Source organism: Trichosurus vulpecula, chromosome 4, assembly GCF_011100635.1.
Source record: "Trichosurus vulpecula isolate mTriVul1 chromosome 4, mTriVul1.pri, whole genome shotgun sequence".
NCBI classification, from domain to species: domain Eukaryota; kingdom Metazoa; phylum Chordata; class Mammalia; order Diprotodontia; family Phalangeridae; genus Trichosurus; species Trichosurus vulpecula.
The window spans coordinates 339,463,324-339,482,506 of NC_050576.1; the positions used below are offsets into that span (position 1 = coordinate 339,463,324).

At 32.4% G+C, this 19,183-nt stretch overlaps 1 protein-coding gene across 1 annotated transcript in view; it reads right to left on the reverse strand.

Annotated features, from left to right (window-relative positions):
- MYCBP2 (MYC binding protein 2) overlaps positions 1 to 19,183 on the reverse strand; it is a 342,008-nt gene that overhangs the window by 193,223 nt on the left and 129,602 nt on the right. Inside the window, exons 18-20 of the mRNA XM_036754198.1 lie at positions 12,425 to 12,532; positions 2,229 to 2,348; positions 482 to 563 (exon numbers count right to left, since the gene is read on the reverse strand). Of these exons, the coding sequence (XP_036610093.1) occupies positions 482 to 563; positions 2,229 to 2,348; positions 12,425 to 12,532 (310 nt within the window). The remainder of the gene's footprint in view (positions 1 to 481; positions 564 to 2,228; positions 2,349 to 12,424; positions 12,533 to 19,183) is intronic.

Here is a 19,183-nt window from a genome sequence, read left to right on the forward strand (position 1 = left end):
GAATATGAAAAGTAGAAAGATGATAATGTAGAGTCTTAAAATAAGAAAATTTTCATAAATTACTCATATTTGGGTAAAAAACCTCAAAGTATCTTTAGTTATTTAATTGGCAAAGTTCCTTAATGCAATCTTATACTAAAATTTTTCTTTAATATAACTCTCCTTGTACCATAATAACTTGGAATAGATTTAAAATCTAGGTGGTAAGTCAAATTTGTAACTAAAGAGACTTAGTTTTGTCAGAACAGTTTTTGAAAGGGAGTCTAGACCTGTGATTTTTCAAAAAGTATGAGATACTAGCTAGAAAACTATCCAGCAAACAACTATTGCTGCCTTCCCAAATTAGCATTTTCAATATGTTAAACATTGAACTTACTAATTAAAATATCCCTAAGTAAGAAAAAAATGCAGACTATTCTGTTCTGAGAACGTAGAAAACTATACATAAACCATAATTTCCATTAAAATGGTTAAAGATTACCTGGAATTAACATCTCCATGTCCCAGCTGGCCATGCTGCCCATATCCAAATGTATAAACATCACCATTTTCCATCAAAACCACTGTAACCAAAATATGTTGTTTTAATTTTTCTTTGATGAATCGGCAGTCCCCTCCCTCAGTGTTTTAAAAAGTTTTATGGTCTATCACTAGTATGTTCTACAAAGTTAGAATTGGGAAAATTTAATTGGGAATTATGATAATAATTTATTACATATAATTTTAGTTCTATTTCTACAGAATTTTTCTCATGTAATAAAAAGTCTACAGATTTTTTTACATGATATATATACTTTTTTTATACAATATATATTTTACATACCTATTTTACATAATATGCATACTTTGTGAACTCGGTCAATGTCTCTTGTTAGAGATCTTCTAGTTTTAATTACTATTTCCATATCAACTTCATAAAACTGAATTATTAAATAGATATTTTAAAAGCAATAATATTGGACAAATCAGCCACCTCCCCGAAATGTTGAAATTTAAGAGCTCTGAGTAAACAGAACTCAGCTAAACACTTATAACATATCTGAACTTCAATATATATCAGGTCCTTGTTAAACAGCTGAAAGAAGTCAACCATAAAAAAAGCAATTTAACAAATTTTGTTTCACACTTTTCTACATTTTAAGAAAGCTATGGTTTTGTTTATTCTACTTTTCTATTTAACCTAATTTAATATATTTAATATCAATTAGGATATATGGCATATGATTTTGTAATCATAAAAGTATAAAATAAGGGGCTGAAAAAGAGACCTTAGAGATCATTTAATTCAAGTGTCTCAGTATAAAGATGAGGAAACTAAGGCTTAGAAGAATAATTGTAAATTAACAGCAAGAATTATGAAAAATCCAGGTATATGAATTCTTTGTTTGGTGCTTTTCCTTTGAACCATTCTAGATAAAATGAATGTTCCTATAAAAATGCTTTCTTACATTTTAGTAGTACTTTATAGTTTCATTTGATCCTCATGCTATTTTGAAGGTTATTTTTTCCAAGAGTTGACTAAATCGTGGATGGATTGAGAATAAAACGAAATGAAGGCTGCCTCTTTTTTTTTTAATTGTTTTATATGTGCAAAACACCATATCTCCTCTATACTATAGTTTTTAATCCTGGACCTTAGGGTAGAATATTATTCAAAGTCAAATCCTAAAAACATAGAAGAAAGCCCAGTTAGTGGGGAACAGGAAGCAATGCATAAAGGGAGCAATGAGACAAATACAAAAGAGAAAACAAAAAGGAGAGGCAGGTTGCTCCAGTAGAAACATCACTGAACTATGTGTCAGGAGAACTTACCTCAAATAATGGATTTCCCAACAACTAGATAAAATAATCTCAAGGAAATTAACTACTTTGTACCTTAGTTTTCTCAATTCAAAAATGAAAGAACTGGACTAAACTTGTAATATACCTTCTGGACTTAAATCCACAGTTCTATATCAACAAATAAGGAAAACGAGGCTCAGAGAACACATAAAAATCAGCTGAACATCACACAGTTACCAAATGGGCAGAGGTAGGACCAGAAGCTAGATCTTCTGAACCCATGTTCAGAGTCCATCCCATTGTCCATGCTGCCTTTTGTCGATGCAACATGCTGTCAAACATCTTGGCTTTAGGCATAGAATGAAAACTTACCGTATGGGTTAAAACTAATTTACCACAATTTCTAAATATTTTAACAATGCAGCTATCAGAAAGGTTGTGTTTACCTGAATGATGAAATCCACAGCTGACTTGTACTGCTCGGAGTTCACAGTCAAAACGGACAGAGCCTGGAGGATATGTTGTGATTTTGCTTGCATCTTTCTCTCCTCTTTCTCCACTTCCATCTGTAATTATTGCAATATTTAACTAAGCCACTACTCACATTCAAAAACAAATTTTAAAATAGTAACTAGGGAAAAGTAGAAGACAAATGTTATAAAAAGGAACAGAACAGCAAAAAGAATCTGCAGTTGTTAGAAGTAATAGCTCAAGAATCTACCTGCAACAAAGCCATTTTAGAAAGGTGTATGTTATACTTGCTTGTAAATCACTAAATCGTTAAGAATACAGAATTCTGAATCAGTTAAAGTTAAGATCTACTAATGTAGACAGTTATGTAATTTAGAAGTCATTAATTTAATAAAATAATCAGATATTAACTATAATAAATTTGATATTTGAATAACATAATTTATGTTAAAATTATACACAAAGCCACTGAATAGTTACATTTTAAAGTAGTTCAACTATGTAGTATCACCTAAAATAACTAAAATTCTCAATGAAAAGCAATTAGATCTCTTAAAGAGAACTTTATTTTTGTTGGCCAAAACACATTTTTAAACCAATTACTAAAATATTTATTTTCAAAGACCTGAATACTTTCATAAAGTATATTTCTCTCCCCCACCCATCTCTTCCCCAACATCATCATCACTCTACCCAAACAAATCCTTTTCTTTGCCTTTTTTCCCTTTCCATTACATCAGAACTAGCCATCAACATTTTCTCCATTCTTTTCTCCAACACTGTTCTGCCCTTACCTATGCCCTATCTTTTCCCCTTCGCGCTTTATTTACCTTTCCCTCTCTTCCTTTTCCCTTCTATTTGATTTTATCCTCTTTTTTTCCTCTGACTTCTGTTTACCACATATCAGGTTCTCTTCTCAGGTTCTCCAATTCCTGATCTTTGTGAATATTCCTCTACTCAAACCTTAGGATCAAAACTAATTTCATGATATGGAGAATCTTAAAGAGTCTTCTTGCAGAAATTAATAATAATAGCAATAATAATGGAGTCAAGAAGTTAGCTTAAATCTTCTCATAATAATCTAAAATATTTCTACTAGTCAATCTTAGAAAAAAGTTTTCACTGTCACTATTTACATTACTAGCTTAATATTCAATGCACTTAGAAAGGTAAAAGGAACTTTAAGTAGTCAAATGGTCAATCCTGTTATTTTGGCAGATTAATATCTAAATTATCCAATAAGTAAGTTACTTATCACATACAAAAATATATTCAATTTTAACCAATCTCCTTTTCAACTTGTTTTTCAGTTATCTGGCATATCCATTGTCCCCATCTGTAGTGTAAAATGGGGAAAGGTCAAAACCTTTTATGCCAACCTTTTCTCTTTTTTTCCTCTAATAATTAGAAATAATCATGGCAAGAAATACTGAGCCTAAATCATTTCTCTCCCCCTTTTATAGCTAAATGAATCATCATAATAATTTTCTTCTAGCTACATCTCATAATACTCCATTTCTTTAAATAAGAGCATTAGGACAGTAAAACCTCACTAATTCGGAATGGAAGGGGCCTGTTTAACTTAGGGAAAAATTTAAATCTTTGAACAATTGAAAATAATTGAAATTTTAATATTTTCAAGTATAGTACATGTTATAAGCTAATTGATACAAATAAGTAAAATTAGGTTAACAAAACTACAACTCAAAACTGGCCTATGTTACGTAATAATGTATCATAAACATAAAAGTCCTTTAACATATAAGAATTAACTGCTGGACCCAGAAGTTGGAGGCACGTTGAAGGAATCCTTAATTTCTTGAGCCCTTGGTTTGAAAAGCTACTGATTTTAGACTGGATTCCCTTTACAAGTATGACCCTGAAAATTCACAGAGGAAGAAATTATTTTGAATTTTTTATTAAAAATATCACATATATTGTCTGAATTATCATCAATTCTGAATTAGTGTGAGGTTTTACTATAATATTAGAAGACTATGCTAGTCTAAAACATACTAAATGTTTTAGATCAAATTGTCAAAACTATATCTGCATGAGCCAACAAATTTTTTAAAATTATCAAGAAATTTTTTTTACCTTACCCAGAATTTTTAAAAAAGAATTATCAATCCAAATAATCTGTACTTTTGTACACTGAGTGGAAGAGGTGAATGAGAAAACTAGTTTGGGTAAAAATGGAAAAAAGTAGTCCAAAAGAGAACTAGATTGGGGGATAAAAATGAAGAAATTTTATAGGTGTATTATCCATTAAACTATAAAATTATTTAAATACAAAAGAAGTCTGTTTATGTTTGGAAACACAAATTGCTTTCATATAATTTTACCCGTGTTAACATTGCAAATCTTTACTTATATCTAGTGAGAAAACTTTGATTTTCTGAATTAGTTTTCTTTCCTTTATTTGGAAATTAAACCTAACATATAAAACCTCAATATGGAAATCTGAACATCAAAAAATGCCAATATGGAATTATTTTGAAAAAAAAGTAATGGTTAAAAGCTACATTTGATGATGACTAGAGGAGTTAGAATTTATTACGTAAGGCACAAAACTATATAGTTTATAATGTTTTTTCAAGTTTGCTAAAAATAGCCTTCTATATTTATCTATATCTAACCTGTCAACAGTATTAAAATGAAAAAAGTCTTCATTATCATCAAATACACTTTAAAAATCTATTTAAATATAATAGTTGTGGTACAATAAAATTTGTATTTACAATTCCTACTATTTAAAAATTTATAATAAAGTAATTAACTATAGCAGGGTATGAAGTATCAAAGTAGTTCAGTGTGTAAGTGTGAATAAAAAAGTCAGGAATCAGAAACTAAAATTTATGAAAAGGATTGATTTCTTTAATTGACTATGGTAAAAAGGTTAATAAACAGCTAAGAGTATTTTTTTGAAGTATGATGAGAAAGAAGCATAAAATAAAAGACTGGGCAGTATTCATACTGAATAAGCAACAACTCTCGAATACTCTTGGGAGTTAACAACTTTAGTTATATGTATAGCATTATAGCCTCCAGTTAGAAAAGACCAGAGTTATCTCTTCCAATACCAAACAAAAATTCCCCTGTTCCCTCCCATCACTGCCTTGAGTATTCCACTCAGTATCTCATAAAACAGCCTATTTCATTTTTGGATAGCTCTTCCCCATGTTTAAGCAAAAGCAGCTTTCCTTAAGTTTAATAATACAACCCTGTGAGACAGGTATTGCAAATAATACCGTCGCCAACATTAAAGACAAGAATCCTAAGGCCCAGACATCCTAAGTGATTGCCAAGGGACACAAGACTAGCAAGGTCAAATTCAAGATTCAAACTCATGTCTCCTGACTAAAATAAAATCTAGGAGTCTGTTTATAAAAGCATGTTCCCTTCTGCCAATTATCATTTAGCTTGATTTTTGGCTCGTTATTTAAATATTCTGAAAGTTACAGCTTTTTACCTCATTTTCTCTTTTCTAAGCTGTCACCAGTTCCTTTAGCCAATTCTTAGATAATGTGATTTTAAGACTATGCTTTGTCTTCTGAAAACTGCAATATATTCTATCAATGTGTTGCCTAAAAGGTAGTGGTTGGTACACGATACTTAAGATAAGAGCTGACCAGTGCAGGGGATGGAGGAACTATTTTTTCTCTTATCTATGACTATATTTCTATTAATTAGGCCTAAAAGAGTAATTAGGTGGTTTTTTTTTTTTGCCAGCCACATAACATTGCTGATTCACATTTGACTTGCCACAACCACAAATTGAATCTTTTCTGCAAAAATTTTTGTTAAGCCAGGTTTTAGGCTATAATTATGCAGTTATTTTATTGAACCCACATTTAAGAACTTATATTTATTCCTACTATATTCTGTGTCAGTTTTGGCATATTATTTCAAATAATTTAAATCCTAATTCTTTCATGAAACATTATGTATCAATACTAGCTTTGTGCTATTTGAGTATTTAATAATTGTGTTTTCTATGACTATTTACATCACTGATAGAAATGTAAATAGAACAGGACAAAGGACAGAATTCTGTGGCATGTTTTTGGAGAGCTTGAGAATGACAATGGTCTATTTACCAACTCCACTTGTATACAGTTTTCCAACTAACTAAAAACCCACCTTATTATACTGTTACATAAAGTCTATATTTTTTGTACCTTATCTACATAGATATCACAGAATCTGGATTTGAAAGAGAACTCAAGTGATCATATGCTCCAGCTTAAATCTGAAAAAAAAATCCCTATTACACTATATTTGACAAGCATTTATTAGGTTTTGCTTGAAGACCCTGCTTGAAGGAAACTATTATATCTTGATGCAAACCATTCTATGTTTAGAAAACTCGAATTGTTAGAAAGCATTTCCTGACATCAATCTTAAATTTGCCTCTGTCATTTCCACCTATTGCTCCTGGTTTTGTCCTCCAGACCTAGAGAGAACAAGTCAAATTCAACTTGTTTGTGGCAGGGCTTCAAGTATTTAAAGGGGGGTATCATGCCCTGCCTAAGTCTTCTCTTTTTCAGGATAAACATTCCCAGCTTCTTTAAACTATCCTCCTATGACATGGTTAGGCCCTTTACCATTCTGGTTGCTTTATTTTGGATATTCTCTGGCATATTAATATCCAGCTTAAATAGTGGTACTGAGAAATGAACACAATAATCTATATGTGGTCTGACGAGGGCAGAGAAACTACCATTTCTTTATTCCTAGAAACTAATCCTTTCTTAATATAGTCCAAGATTAGCCTTTTGGTTGCCACATCATACTAATGATCCAGATTGAGCCTGTGGTGCATTACAGCCCCAATTAAAAAAATTAAACCAAAAACCAATACAAAACTCAATGCTCTTGGTTTTCTAGGGTTAAGGATGCAAAGTACTCATGAGATTTAGTTAAATGCATGTTGAAATCCAAATATTCTCTCTCCCTCTGTACATATATGTATTGATGTGTGCATATAGAGGTGTGTGTACATATGCATATGTGTGTATAAATGTAATCTTGAAACTATCATCTTTTCCTTTTTGAAAACTGAGGCAAGAACTACTTTCAGTCTCCTAAAAACTCTTCTTATAACCACAATTGTTCAAAGAATGGTTAACGACTCCTAATTTATATCTACAACTTATTTCAGCCCTATAAGATGTAAGAAATCTAAGTACAGATGTTTGAATTAATTCAAAACTTCTAGGTTTTATCTTACTATAACCTCATTTATCTTGGTCCTCAAATCCCCTTTTTCACTATGTTTGGCCTACCTTTTCCACTGAAGATTATTCTTGATTTGAGAAAACAAAAGCAAAATTGAAACTGAGTAGTTGATTTCTCTTTGTTATCATTATAACCATTTATTTTGGGCCAATGTATATCTTATAACAAGTGGTCTTTTTAAAAGAAATAGAATATTTAGACTTTTTGTTATATAATATACATGTTACTTGAATGCGTATTTGATACACATGGACATATCATGGAAAACAAAATTAAAATTTGTTCTTTTCCCAAATACATGAAATAGAACATATGGAAATATTAAGGTCTGGGATCTAGCCTCAGCTCTCCCACTAGTTAGCTGCACTGGTAAAGTCACTTATATCTTTGGACCTCAGTTCTTAAACTTGTAAAGTGAGGAGATAGCTAAGATCTGTAAGGTCTTTTCCAATTCTAAAATTCTACAGCAACTATTTTATATACACACACACACAAAAAAGAGTCCTGAACTTGAGTAGCACTAGTTTTATAATTTTCATTAGACTACAAATACTTCTGATAATCATGGCATAGTGGATAGGGATCTGACCTCCCAACCAGGATGCCTACTAGTTTCAAGTCCTGCCTTTGACACAAAATAGCTATGGAATCCTGGTCAATCTATCAGTGTTCTAGGGAATTCTCTAAGGCTATGAGTTGCAGAGATGGTACCAACCTGTATAGGTAGAGGGAGATTCTTCATCTAGGAATTCCCTACATCAAAGAAATTATAGGTCCAGTACTAGTCTGTATCCCCTATCTGGTAACATTGTATATTTTCTTAATTCAGGTTTACAGATTCAGTCACCAGGGGTATTTCGTTCCTCCTTATAACTATTTTAACATTGTTATATTTCTTCTACCTTTATACTAAATTAATTTTTTTAAAAGATCCAATCTTAATCTTGGGCTACACATATGATATATATAACTGAGAAAAGACAAAGCCCAACTGGGCTTTTCATCCTAGGCAATAAATATTAAGTGCATTTAAGTGCATGTTCAAGGAACTGTGCATAAAAATAATCGTGGGGAGCAGAATGGTATAGCATAAAGTGTATTGCATTTAGAGTCAGAGAACCAACTAGTCTTCAAATTCTGGATTGGTTACTTACTAACCTATCTGGTAGTATACATGTAAGAATATATGCATGTGTGCATTTGTGTACATGTATATACATACAGATGTATATGCCCATGTGAATGCATATGTATGTGTGTACCAATGTGTAGTTTATATTCCTTTTAGCATGAATATCATGCCCATTACTACAAATTATAATATATATCATATATATTCAGATATCAGATATACGATAATTACTACAAATCCCAAATAGTACTTATATGAATGTATAGCTTCTATGCTATAAAGCTGGCACCACCATTACTGATATCTTTAAATGATAACTCTACCATTTTGTATAATATTTTAAAATTGAGTGCTATTCAATTGTTATGAGAAACAAATGAACTTTGCCACAGAATATATAAAATATGGCTGTAACTGTTTACCACTAATCTGTCTTTTTGATGTTCAAAATCAGAAGGATTTTTAGGGAAATTTAGATGTTGATAATTGGTTGTACTCAGAAACTTTTTTCTCAAGCAGAATCAGAAAAATTGTTGAAATAGGAAATATGTTGTCAGGAAGGGATTTTGTTGAAAAATATTACTAAAACAATTTTGAAACTATATTTAAAATTAGCTAATGGCATGTCAGCATATTCTATTTTCCCAAGTCTGACTCCCTGGTAATACATGTAAAGTTGGGTTCCCTGTCTATTTGAGTATCAAACGAATAATCTCTTGTTACCAAGGACAAACCACAAACTCTATGGACCTTAGCTTTGCCATATATATGGGGGAGGGCGGATGAACCAGATAATTTCTTAGGCTTCTTTGAGTTTAAAATTCTATAACTTTTTTGAGGCTTATAAAATCCTTAAAAAAATTGTTAAATATTTTGAGAACCCATCCCAAACACTTGATCTGCATGTCTTGTCCTAAATGAAAAAAATGGCAGAGCACAGAAAGCTTTAGTCATCTTTATAATATGTTTTTAATAGAAAACAGTGAGTTTTTGAATATAAAAAAATTGTAGGTAGAGACAATGGGTGGTTGGAGGAAAAATGTGGATAAGAGAGTGGGAAAGGTCCAAGGAATATTCCAGTCCAAGAGAAATCTTCTTCCATTAAATTTTTGCATTCTCATATACTATATTTCTCCAATGTTGGTAGGTATAAGGTTAATGAATGCTAAATCATACACAACTGGGTTGTTAAATGGTAAGGTAACCCTTAGTGGCATTTTAAATGTGATTGAGAAGTTATAAAAATATTTATCTATCCAATTTTAGTATATTATATATTCTAACATTTTATTATACTATTATTTGCCACAGAACAGATAACAATATAAAATCCTTTTGGAACCTGAGGGATTCTGTTACTGGCATAGCAAGTAGAACTCATCATAAGGCAGTCCTAGGGCATGAAGCCTGAAGACAGGATATTATAGGACATACAGGATATTATAGTCCAGGATCTTACTGTATTTACAGATTACTCCTAAAAGAGAAAATAGATGAATGACACATGACGTTAAAAATAGGCAGTTGTATATTTTCATAGCTGTACTTTAGGTCTCAATTACAAAATTTCATTTTAAAATGCCATACTCATGCCAAATAATAAAAGTATTTGTATGAGAAACTGTCATTTAAATGAATAAAACATCAGCTTCTGCATTTACTTAAGTATAGGCAAAGAGTTAAGTAAGAACTCTACATGGAAATCAGCTAAAAGTAATAAAAATGCTAAGATTTTTTATTTTACAGGAGCATAAAAGTTATAGAAAAGGGACATATTATGAAAATAATTTACAATAATTACATTTTAAATGCCACAGTTCCATAAAAGACAGTGTAGTATAGCAGAGAGATTTGAACTTAGAATCCGGAAGGCATGGGTTTGACTCCCATTTCTGTTACTAGCCATCTGATCATAGGCAAATCACTTAAACACTGAAACTCATTTTCCTTATCTGTAACAAGGTTATTGTTGTGAGGTTTAAATGAAGTAGGTATATAAAATACTTTGCAAACTTTAAAGTCCTATAGAACCAACAGCTGTTTTAATTACAAATTTTACATTTTATTAGAAAAATGATATTTCCAGAACATTGAATGAGTTAACAGAGAAATATACAATTAATTACATAATATACCTCTATTTGCACTAACTGTACTTCGATATTCTTAAAACTGTTAATAAGTTTTCTTGGCTTTGAATCACAAATTTAGTTATGGCAGTGAGGTACTTAAAAAGAAAATTTAATAATGATAAATTTCTAGTAAAATTTTTAAAAATAGTTAAAATAACCCCTAATGTAGCATATTTTAGCAAAAACAATCATAATTGATCTATTCCTATATACTACATATCTATTTATTTTTATATTTTGTGTTTTAGTTTGCTGAGTTTATTTAAGAAACACTTGTTAAGTACTCTTTGCTATGAAGAGCCTACATTCTAACTTATAAGAACTCTATTAATTAATATGAATCTGGGAAACCCTAGTTATCTTTCACTCAGACTGCAGGTCCAGAACAGACAGTCTCACCACTTTAAAGATTACTTTCCTGAATTCAGTTGGTTCCTGATTCTGAGTGCTAAAATGTTTCAGGAGAATCCATATTTAATACAGTCCCCCATGATACCAACAGAGTATCCCAGCAACAAGATGATTCTGATTTACCAAATCTCTAAAGTACCCAACACATTTCAGCAGTGGACCTCCAGTTGTAGAAGCAGATCAGAGCATATCTCTTCAACTCCTTCCAGTCTAATCATCCATAATCTAAAGAACAGCCAGAAACTCCACAGTTTATAAGTAAGCAATCCCCAGTGTCAGCCTATGTCTCATTGCACATGACCTCCTCCCACCAACATGGCTGCCACCCAGCAAGTCATCCAGTCATTCTAATACTTATTTAATAAGCTTTAAAATATTATATTTACTGGTTTATTTTGCCAGTATGTTTTTTTTAATATTTATGAAAGGAAACTTGTCAATTCTCTGTGTTTTCTGGTCATTTAATATTTTTTCAAATAATTTCAGATTAATTTTAAAATTTGCTCCATCCATATGTATGATTTGTTGAAATGAATTTGAAAGCCATAATTAAATGCCCCATATTTTTATTGTAATCATCATTTTATGGAATTTATTTCCTTAAATTTATATATAAAATATATATTATATTTTTGCATGTATCAAATGTTTACTTATATTGTTGATTTAGATGACTGTATCCTCTCCCCATTAAGCACTCAGAAAAGTCTTCTTGTTTTAGGGATCCTTAATCAATAAAGTGGTATCATATGTGTGAATAAATTTATGAATCTACATATACAGAACTCATATGCGTACTTTATTGAAGTTTTATATATTGAACTTAATACCCTAGTAACTTTGAAGAAAATCAACAGCATGCAAATAAGAAAAATGAAGACAGTGAAATGCCAGACTTTAGTCACCTAACAGTGAATTACACAGACACAAAAACCAGAAAATAATGCTCATTTCCTTCACCACCACTTAGCTTTGTGAAATTTGGGAAGAAAAGGAGAAGAAAAAAGACACATGATAAAATGGCTTTATCAAAGAAAACTAAAACATGAAATAAGAAAACATGATATTTGCAAAGTTTTTAGAGCAGCTTAGCATTTTATGCGCTTTCTTTCTCCTCAGGTTAAATAGGAAGGACAGAAGTGAAGCAGGAGGATCAGTTTTGTGCATATCTCCAAGAATAAAATTAGGCAAATGGAAGAAATGACTAGGAGATGGGGCAAATGCCCCACCCTAGTCAGTAAGGAAGACCAAATACCTTTGTGCTTGTCCCGTTTATGCTTTAGCTGTGCTGGATGGGGTCTGAGTCTGGCTAGAGCCTGTTCTCGATGGTTCATAAAAATAGGACCAGGAAATACAAGGGGGCCTGAGGAGAAACATTTTGCATATACATGGAAAAGCTCACAAAATGGAAACACTGAATTGAACAAAAATAATTCAACTTAAAAGTATGAAAAATGACTCCTCTTCATTTACGGGGCTGGAAAATCTATCTCCACCCCGCCTCCCCCCTTTTATCCCATTCCAACCCCCACCCTTACCAAAAATTTCCTTGCTATTCCTAACCAGATTATGGTTTTAAATTCATTCAAATTAACTAAATAAAATGTTTAAAATTATGAAATTATATATATATATATGTATAATATGATAAAGCACTACTTCCAAATGAATTGAGCAGATGATTTAAGTTCAGGTATTTAATACATTTCCCCAAATATGCAGTTACATACATATAATTTAAATATAACAAAGTATATTGTGTATTACTTTGAATAAAATTTATTTTGAAGTGAATTGCCAAAAGCTTATAGGTTCTTAGCTAATCACTAAATTATAATAAAGTTTTCTGAAAATAAATTACCATTTGAATGTATCTTTATGATCTTAGCTAAGGTATAAAATTCATTCTTGGTGAAAATTCCACTTATGTTCCTATAGCAAATTTCATTTACTCCCTTCTTTTGCAGAGAAGACAAACTGATTACAATAGCAATGGTAAAATTTTCTGCACTTATCAAGACTGATGACACAATCATTACTATATCAAGAATAGGAAGATATATCAATTGTCAAAAGATGCTATTAAGATTTTTCTAAAAATATGCTTAACTCTATTAAAGAATTTGTAAAATATGAATAAGGTATTCCAAAAGTCTTAGAGCATTTTAAAACTTTAGTAGCTTTAAAATTCACTTAGACTTCTGGGACACCATATATAAACACAACTAAAAGAAACAAATGAAAACAAAAAGGCATAATCATTGTGCTGGACACTCAAGCCCATATGGTTTTTTAAATGCCACAGTGGCCTCAACATAGGCTGCCCTGAATATAGGTTCCATATCTATAATGAAGTTTCTTTGACAGTGTGTAAAAAAAGGATATCTTGAAAAATAACAATTATTATCCAACAAGTAGCTATGGTACCCTGAGAATGACCAGACTATGACTCTTTCCTCTCCCTTTCTTTTTTCTTCCCTACCTTCTTTCTTTTATTCTATATCAAAATCAGATTTATACAGGTAAGATAAAGAGAGAAGAGGTTGTTCTTGGAAGGGGGTGGCCAATATCCCTGCTAATATTGTATCCTTTTATTCTACTTGAATTTTTAATGGATATGACAATATTTCATAAAGCTATACAAAATACACTTGAAATATACAGGGAGTCCCCAAAGTCTTGAAGCAGTTTAGTTTAAAATATTATGTATATTTCAAATATATGGAAGTCTGCAAGCCCTATAATGCTATACTAAAGGTTTAAATATCATATACTTTTAAAGATAAAAATATTTACATCCCCCTAAAAAATTAACAAAGCATGACCACATTCTCTGTCTCTTTCTTACACACACACACACACACACACACACACACACACACACTCTTACTTCATTTCAGTGAATTTCTGATCTTATTGATGTATTCCTTCCCTCTGTACAAGCTACAATTCATACTCATGTATAGCCTTCTTCCACAAAATATTCACTCAACATAATCCACTTCCACTGGGTCATTTCCATATTTTGTGGGTGTCAAGGGGAACACTAGGATTGTCCATCTATTTTCTGTTGCTTTTGTCATGTGATTAGCCTACCTTCTTTTTGAATCAAACATTTCCTCTATACTATCCCTTACATTATACCACTTCTTACATATAGGTTGCCACTGGAAACATGCTGCTGCATACCACTACTCTCTTCATTACCCTTCAGGGTAATGAAGGTTGCCTGTGATTTTAATTATTTAAAGATAACAAAATTTGCAAACTTAAGGCGCTACCCAGAGAAAATTTAGATGGATTTTTGTTTAAGTAGAACTATGAGATCATTAAAACATTGAACATTTTCACAAATGCAATCTTCTGTTTTCTTCTATTTACTTCTGGGTACATGCCACTAAAAGCAGGACAGATCCTAGTTATGTATGTGTGTGTATGTGTACGTACATGTGTACATATACACACACTAAATGGAATAGCTATTCCTCTGCACATCACAGTCTAGATACAAGACAATTTTTAACAAGTACTCAGCAAGCACTTATTAAGCAACTACTACATGCAAGGAACTCTGCTAGGTTCTAGGGATACAAATATAAGTAATGAGATAAGCCTTATTCAAAAGGAGCTAATACAACTAATCAGTTTTCCTATATGGACTGTGAAGCTGATTTGTTCATTAACCACATTCATTGTTTAATGCTGGCTCCAGAGGAGAGAGGGAGGCTAATGACTTTGCATAGCCCTCCCTCACTTAAATATGATTCACTTGCAAGTCATGGTGTCACTTTCCTGATGTCACAGTCCTCTTTAAGAACGAAGGACAAAAACAAGTCAAACCCAAACAACCTCCTCTCTTAACACCCCAACACCAACCCAAATAAAGTCTGTCATACGATAAGCTCACTTCCAGACTTCACTGAGGACACTGAGGCCATCTCTCTCGAGGTATTCCACACCCTCAAACTCTCTTTAAATACTCTCTTCTCCTTTGTTCTAGGCTCAGAGAATGAGATGGACCTTCCTTCTTATCAAGGCAACTTTTCTGCTCATGGATTCTGTCCATTCCATTCCTGTTCCTCCAGGAGCTTATCTGACTGATCAGTGGCTCATACATTTAAAAGTTGGAAGGGTTCTCAGAGGTCAAAAAATCCAACCTTGTCATTTCACAGATTAGGAAACTGACTTACCCAGAGGCATATAGCTACTCACTGTCTTGAGGCAAGATTTGAACTCAGGTCTTCCCGACAAGGCCAGTTCCACCTTCAGCTTCTCAAGGTCCTTAACCATCCTAGTTGCCCTTCTCTACCTACCACATATGACTAGGATGGAATATATAATCCTTTCAAATTCTGGATATTGCTTGTCAATGCAGCCTTAATTCAGTAACAGTGATTTTCAGATAATGGCTTCCAATAACAATATGTTTTGATGAAATAATAAAAGATATTTCAAAGGGCCATGTTTGACCTAGCAACTTTTCCAGATAAAATACTTAAATAGAAACAAAGTAAGCTAAATATATTGATACAAATTGGAAAAATATTAAGTTAGTTTGTGCAAAAGTATCTTTACATTGACAAACATTTTCATCACATACTGGGAATAAAAAAAGATTAACACTTAAAATTCAGTATGTATTACTTTAGATTTTTGAGGAAAATTGAACTGTCTATATTATGGATCACTTAAAGTATTAAAATTAGGATTCAATTTGCATGTACAATAGGTTATAAGAATTCTTTTTATCTTTCAAATTTAATTTGAATTCTCTCACAATATTATCAAGTTATGTTTGTAAAGCTAAAATTTGACTTCAACTTTTATTTGTAGGTACTCAGTTGTCCTATTTTCTCTATGCACATTATCAGGTATTATTCACTCTTCAAATTCCTTGTTAATTTAGTTCTCGGAGTAACTAAGTTTTATAAGATGCTTGCTAATATGTGAAATTTGGACATAAACTGAAAAATTAATTCTTTCTTTCTTGGCAAAATCAAAACTGTGAAAGAGATGCAGGCTAGAAAATAGTAAAGTTAGCCAAGACAATCGATGAAGTTCAGTCAGAAGTGAATTTAATGGCAAGACCTAACAAATAGCCATTAAAGAGTCCTGTCAACTTGAAGCTAGATATGTGGAGAAGAGTTCCAGGGATCTCATCTGTGTTTTTGGCCCCAGAAGAGATGGCATTAAATTGTTAAATTTGAAATTAAATTTTAATTATATTAATTTAATTAATGAATTAATTAAATTTAAATTAAATTTTCAGACAGAATGAAGGTAAGAGGGATAAGCAGAGATGACAAAGTCAGGACAAAAAGTATGTTGACAGACCAGAACACTGAACTGAATTTAGTAAGATAAAATCTGATGGGGATAAGTGTAAAGTCTTATATATGGTTTCAAAAAATCAACTTGGGAATGATATGATTAGAAGATTATTAGATCATATAAAAATATGAGGATTTTATAATACTTTTTCTCCTCACCTCTGCATCTTGGAATCCCTGGCACAACTCAAATATCCCATCCTTCAAAAGACCTTTTCTGATCCCCTCAGTTGTTACAATAGCATTTATCTAGCACTTCAAAGTCTGAAAAACTTTTCATATGTCATCCTCAACATAACACTAGTTGGTTAAGTGCTATCATTATCCCCAGAGGTTCAGAGAAGTTAAGAGACATGCCACACAGTTAGTAAGTGTCTAAGGCAGGATTTGTTCTAGTCTAGTACTGCCTCAATCCAATTACTGTGCATTTATTTTGAATACATCTTATAACATGTTATATGCCAACAGTAGAATATAGGCTCTTTAAAGGTAGGGGCTGTCTCACTTTTGCAACACTTTTGCAACTGTATCTTTGGTGTCTAGTATAGTGCTAGGAAAATGGTGAATCCTTAAGATAAAAGCTTGTTGACTGCGAGTCAATAAATATTTATTCAGCATCTATTACATACCAGGCACCATGCGAAGTGATGGACTGACTGACTGACAGTGGACAGTTTGCTCTGCCAGTCAAGGTAATTAATTCACACTTAAGCTAAATTGAGTATCACAGTCTTCAACACTAGGGCATGATATTCATATTCTGAATAGCCTATTTTAGAAAGCTCATTGATAAAGTGTAGAATATATCAGTTAAGGACAGCCAGAATGGTGAAAGGCCTAGACTGTGATATAAGGATTGGCTGAAAGACCTGGGGATGTTTAGTCCAGAGAAGTCTTGGGAGGAAGGGAGAAATAAGAACTAGGTTCAAGGGCCTCACAAGTGGAAGAAGGGGTTAGAATTGTTTGTTTAGACACATAGAACTCTATGGCTATTATCAAAAAATCACCAGCCAGCATATGACAGCAAAATACCAACAAAAGGCAAATGAAAAATGAAGGCCAACAAATTATAGCACTGATTATTTTGTTGTTTTTTTAGTCTACTACCCATTACTCTTTTTTTTTTAAAAAGAAATTCCATTACTACCACCAACATGTTTTACTAGAAAATATATCTAGGACAGAGGACTGAAGCCAGAAACGGTGTAAAGCAGTTGAATGATAGAATGAATTGGTCTGCATCTGTGATTTTACTGGTACAAGGAAATCCTGGTGAGGAAACTCCTTCCAGCAATGCAACTGTGCTTCAGAACTGCCTGGGACAGAGTACTCCCAAGTGCAACTGAAATCAGAGAAAAATGTAATTGGAAAATATTTAACAAAATAAATAAAAATAGAATCAAACACAGATAATGTTACTATGTGGTTTTCTAAGTCAATATGCAGCCAGCAGGGATTCTTATGTACAGCTTAGTGGCCTCATTTCTATCTCAGTTACACCACTGGTTTGCAGTACTGAGAAGTTAAGTGACACATTATAATTCACACTGTCAGGAGATGTCAGTGGCAGCACTTCAACCATGGTCTTCTTTATTATGAGACCAGCTCTTCATACTACCCAACACTGCTTCCTAAGCTGCTGTTGTTGTTCAGTTGGTTTTGGCTCTTTGTGACCCCATTTAGGGTTTTCTTGGCAAAGATCTGACAGTGGTTTGCCATTTACTTCTCATCTCATTTTCCAGATGAAGAACTGAGACAAACAATTAAGTTGCTCACGCAGGGTTACACAGCTAGTGTCTAAAGCTGGATTTGAACTCAAGAAGATGAGTCTTCCTCACACCAGGCATGGCACTCTATCCACTGCGCCACCTAGCTACCCTCCTATGCTGTACCACTACTCAATTTCTATTGAACCTAGTGTTAGTATACAGGCTTAAAGTTGGATAAACTAAAATGATTTGACCAGACTTGAAGCAGTAGGACATCAATTTAAACAACTGACAAATGACTATGAAAAATAAATTTGCTCTCACAGTATTGTTGATTAAAAAGTGCCTGTTTTCAACTAAAGGGTATCTTGGACTAATAAATAACCTATAAGGTACTAAGCAGAAGAGAAACTGGAGGATAGACTCTTCCCATTCTTTGACCACACCGCCTTCTTCATAGGAAGTTAGGACACTAAGGCGATACCAGCAATCATCCTTTTTACTATTGAACCAAATAGAGATACCCCCAACATTTTAAACTACAAGATTCAGATCAAAGCTTTCAATATTTCCTATAGATTTAAAACAGAAAATTATCATAGGATACATAAAAATGTGTAATGTAAATATTTTAGTCCATTTGATTTTAAGAAAAAAATCATAGTCCTCCTGTTTAAACAGTGAGCAAATATTTTAAGCAATATACACTAAAATGAATTTCCCAGTTGTTAAAGTAGAAATGGAAGGGGGTGAACATCTTATTGGATCATAAATTTAGACTGGAAAGGGACCTAAGCCTCTCATTTTAAAGATGAAGAAAAAGTCACAGAGATTAAATGACTTATGTAGGTTGATACAGCTGTGTTGACGGAGTGTGTGAGGCAGAATTTGAATCCAGGTCTTTCAGATTGCAGACTCTAGTGTATTATCCACTATACCATGCTATCCAAAAGGTGTTCCTTATAATCTAACACC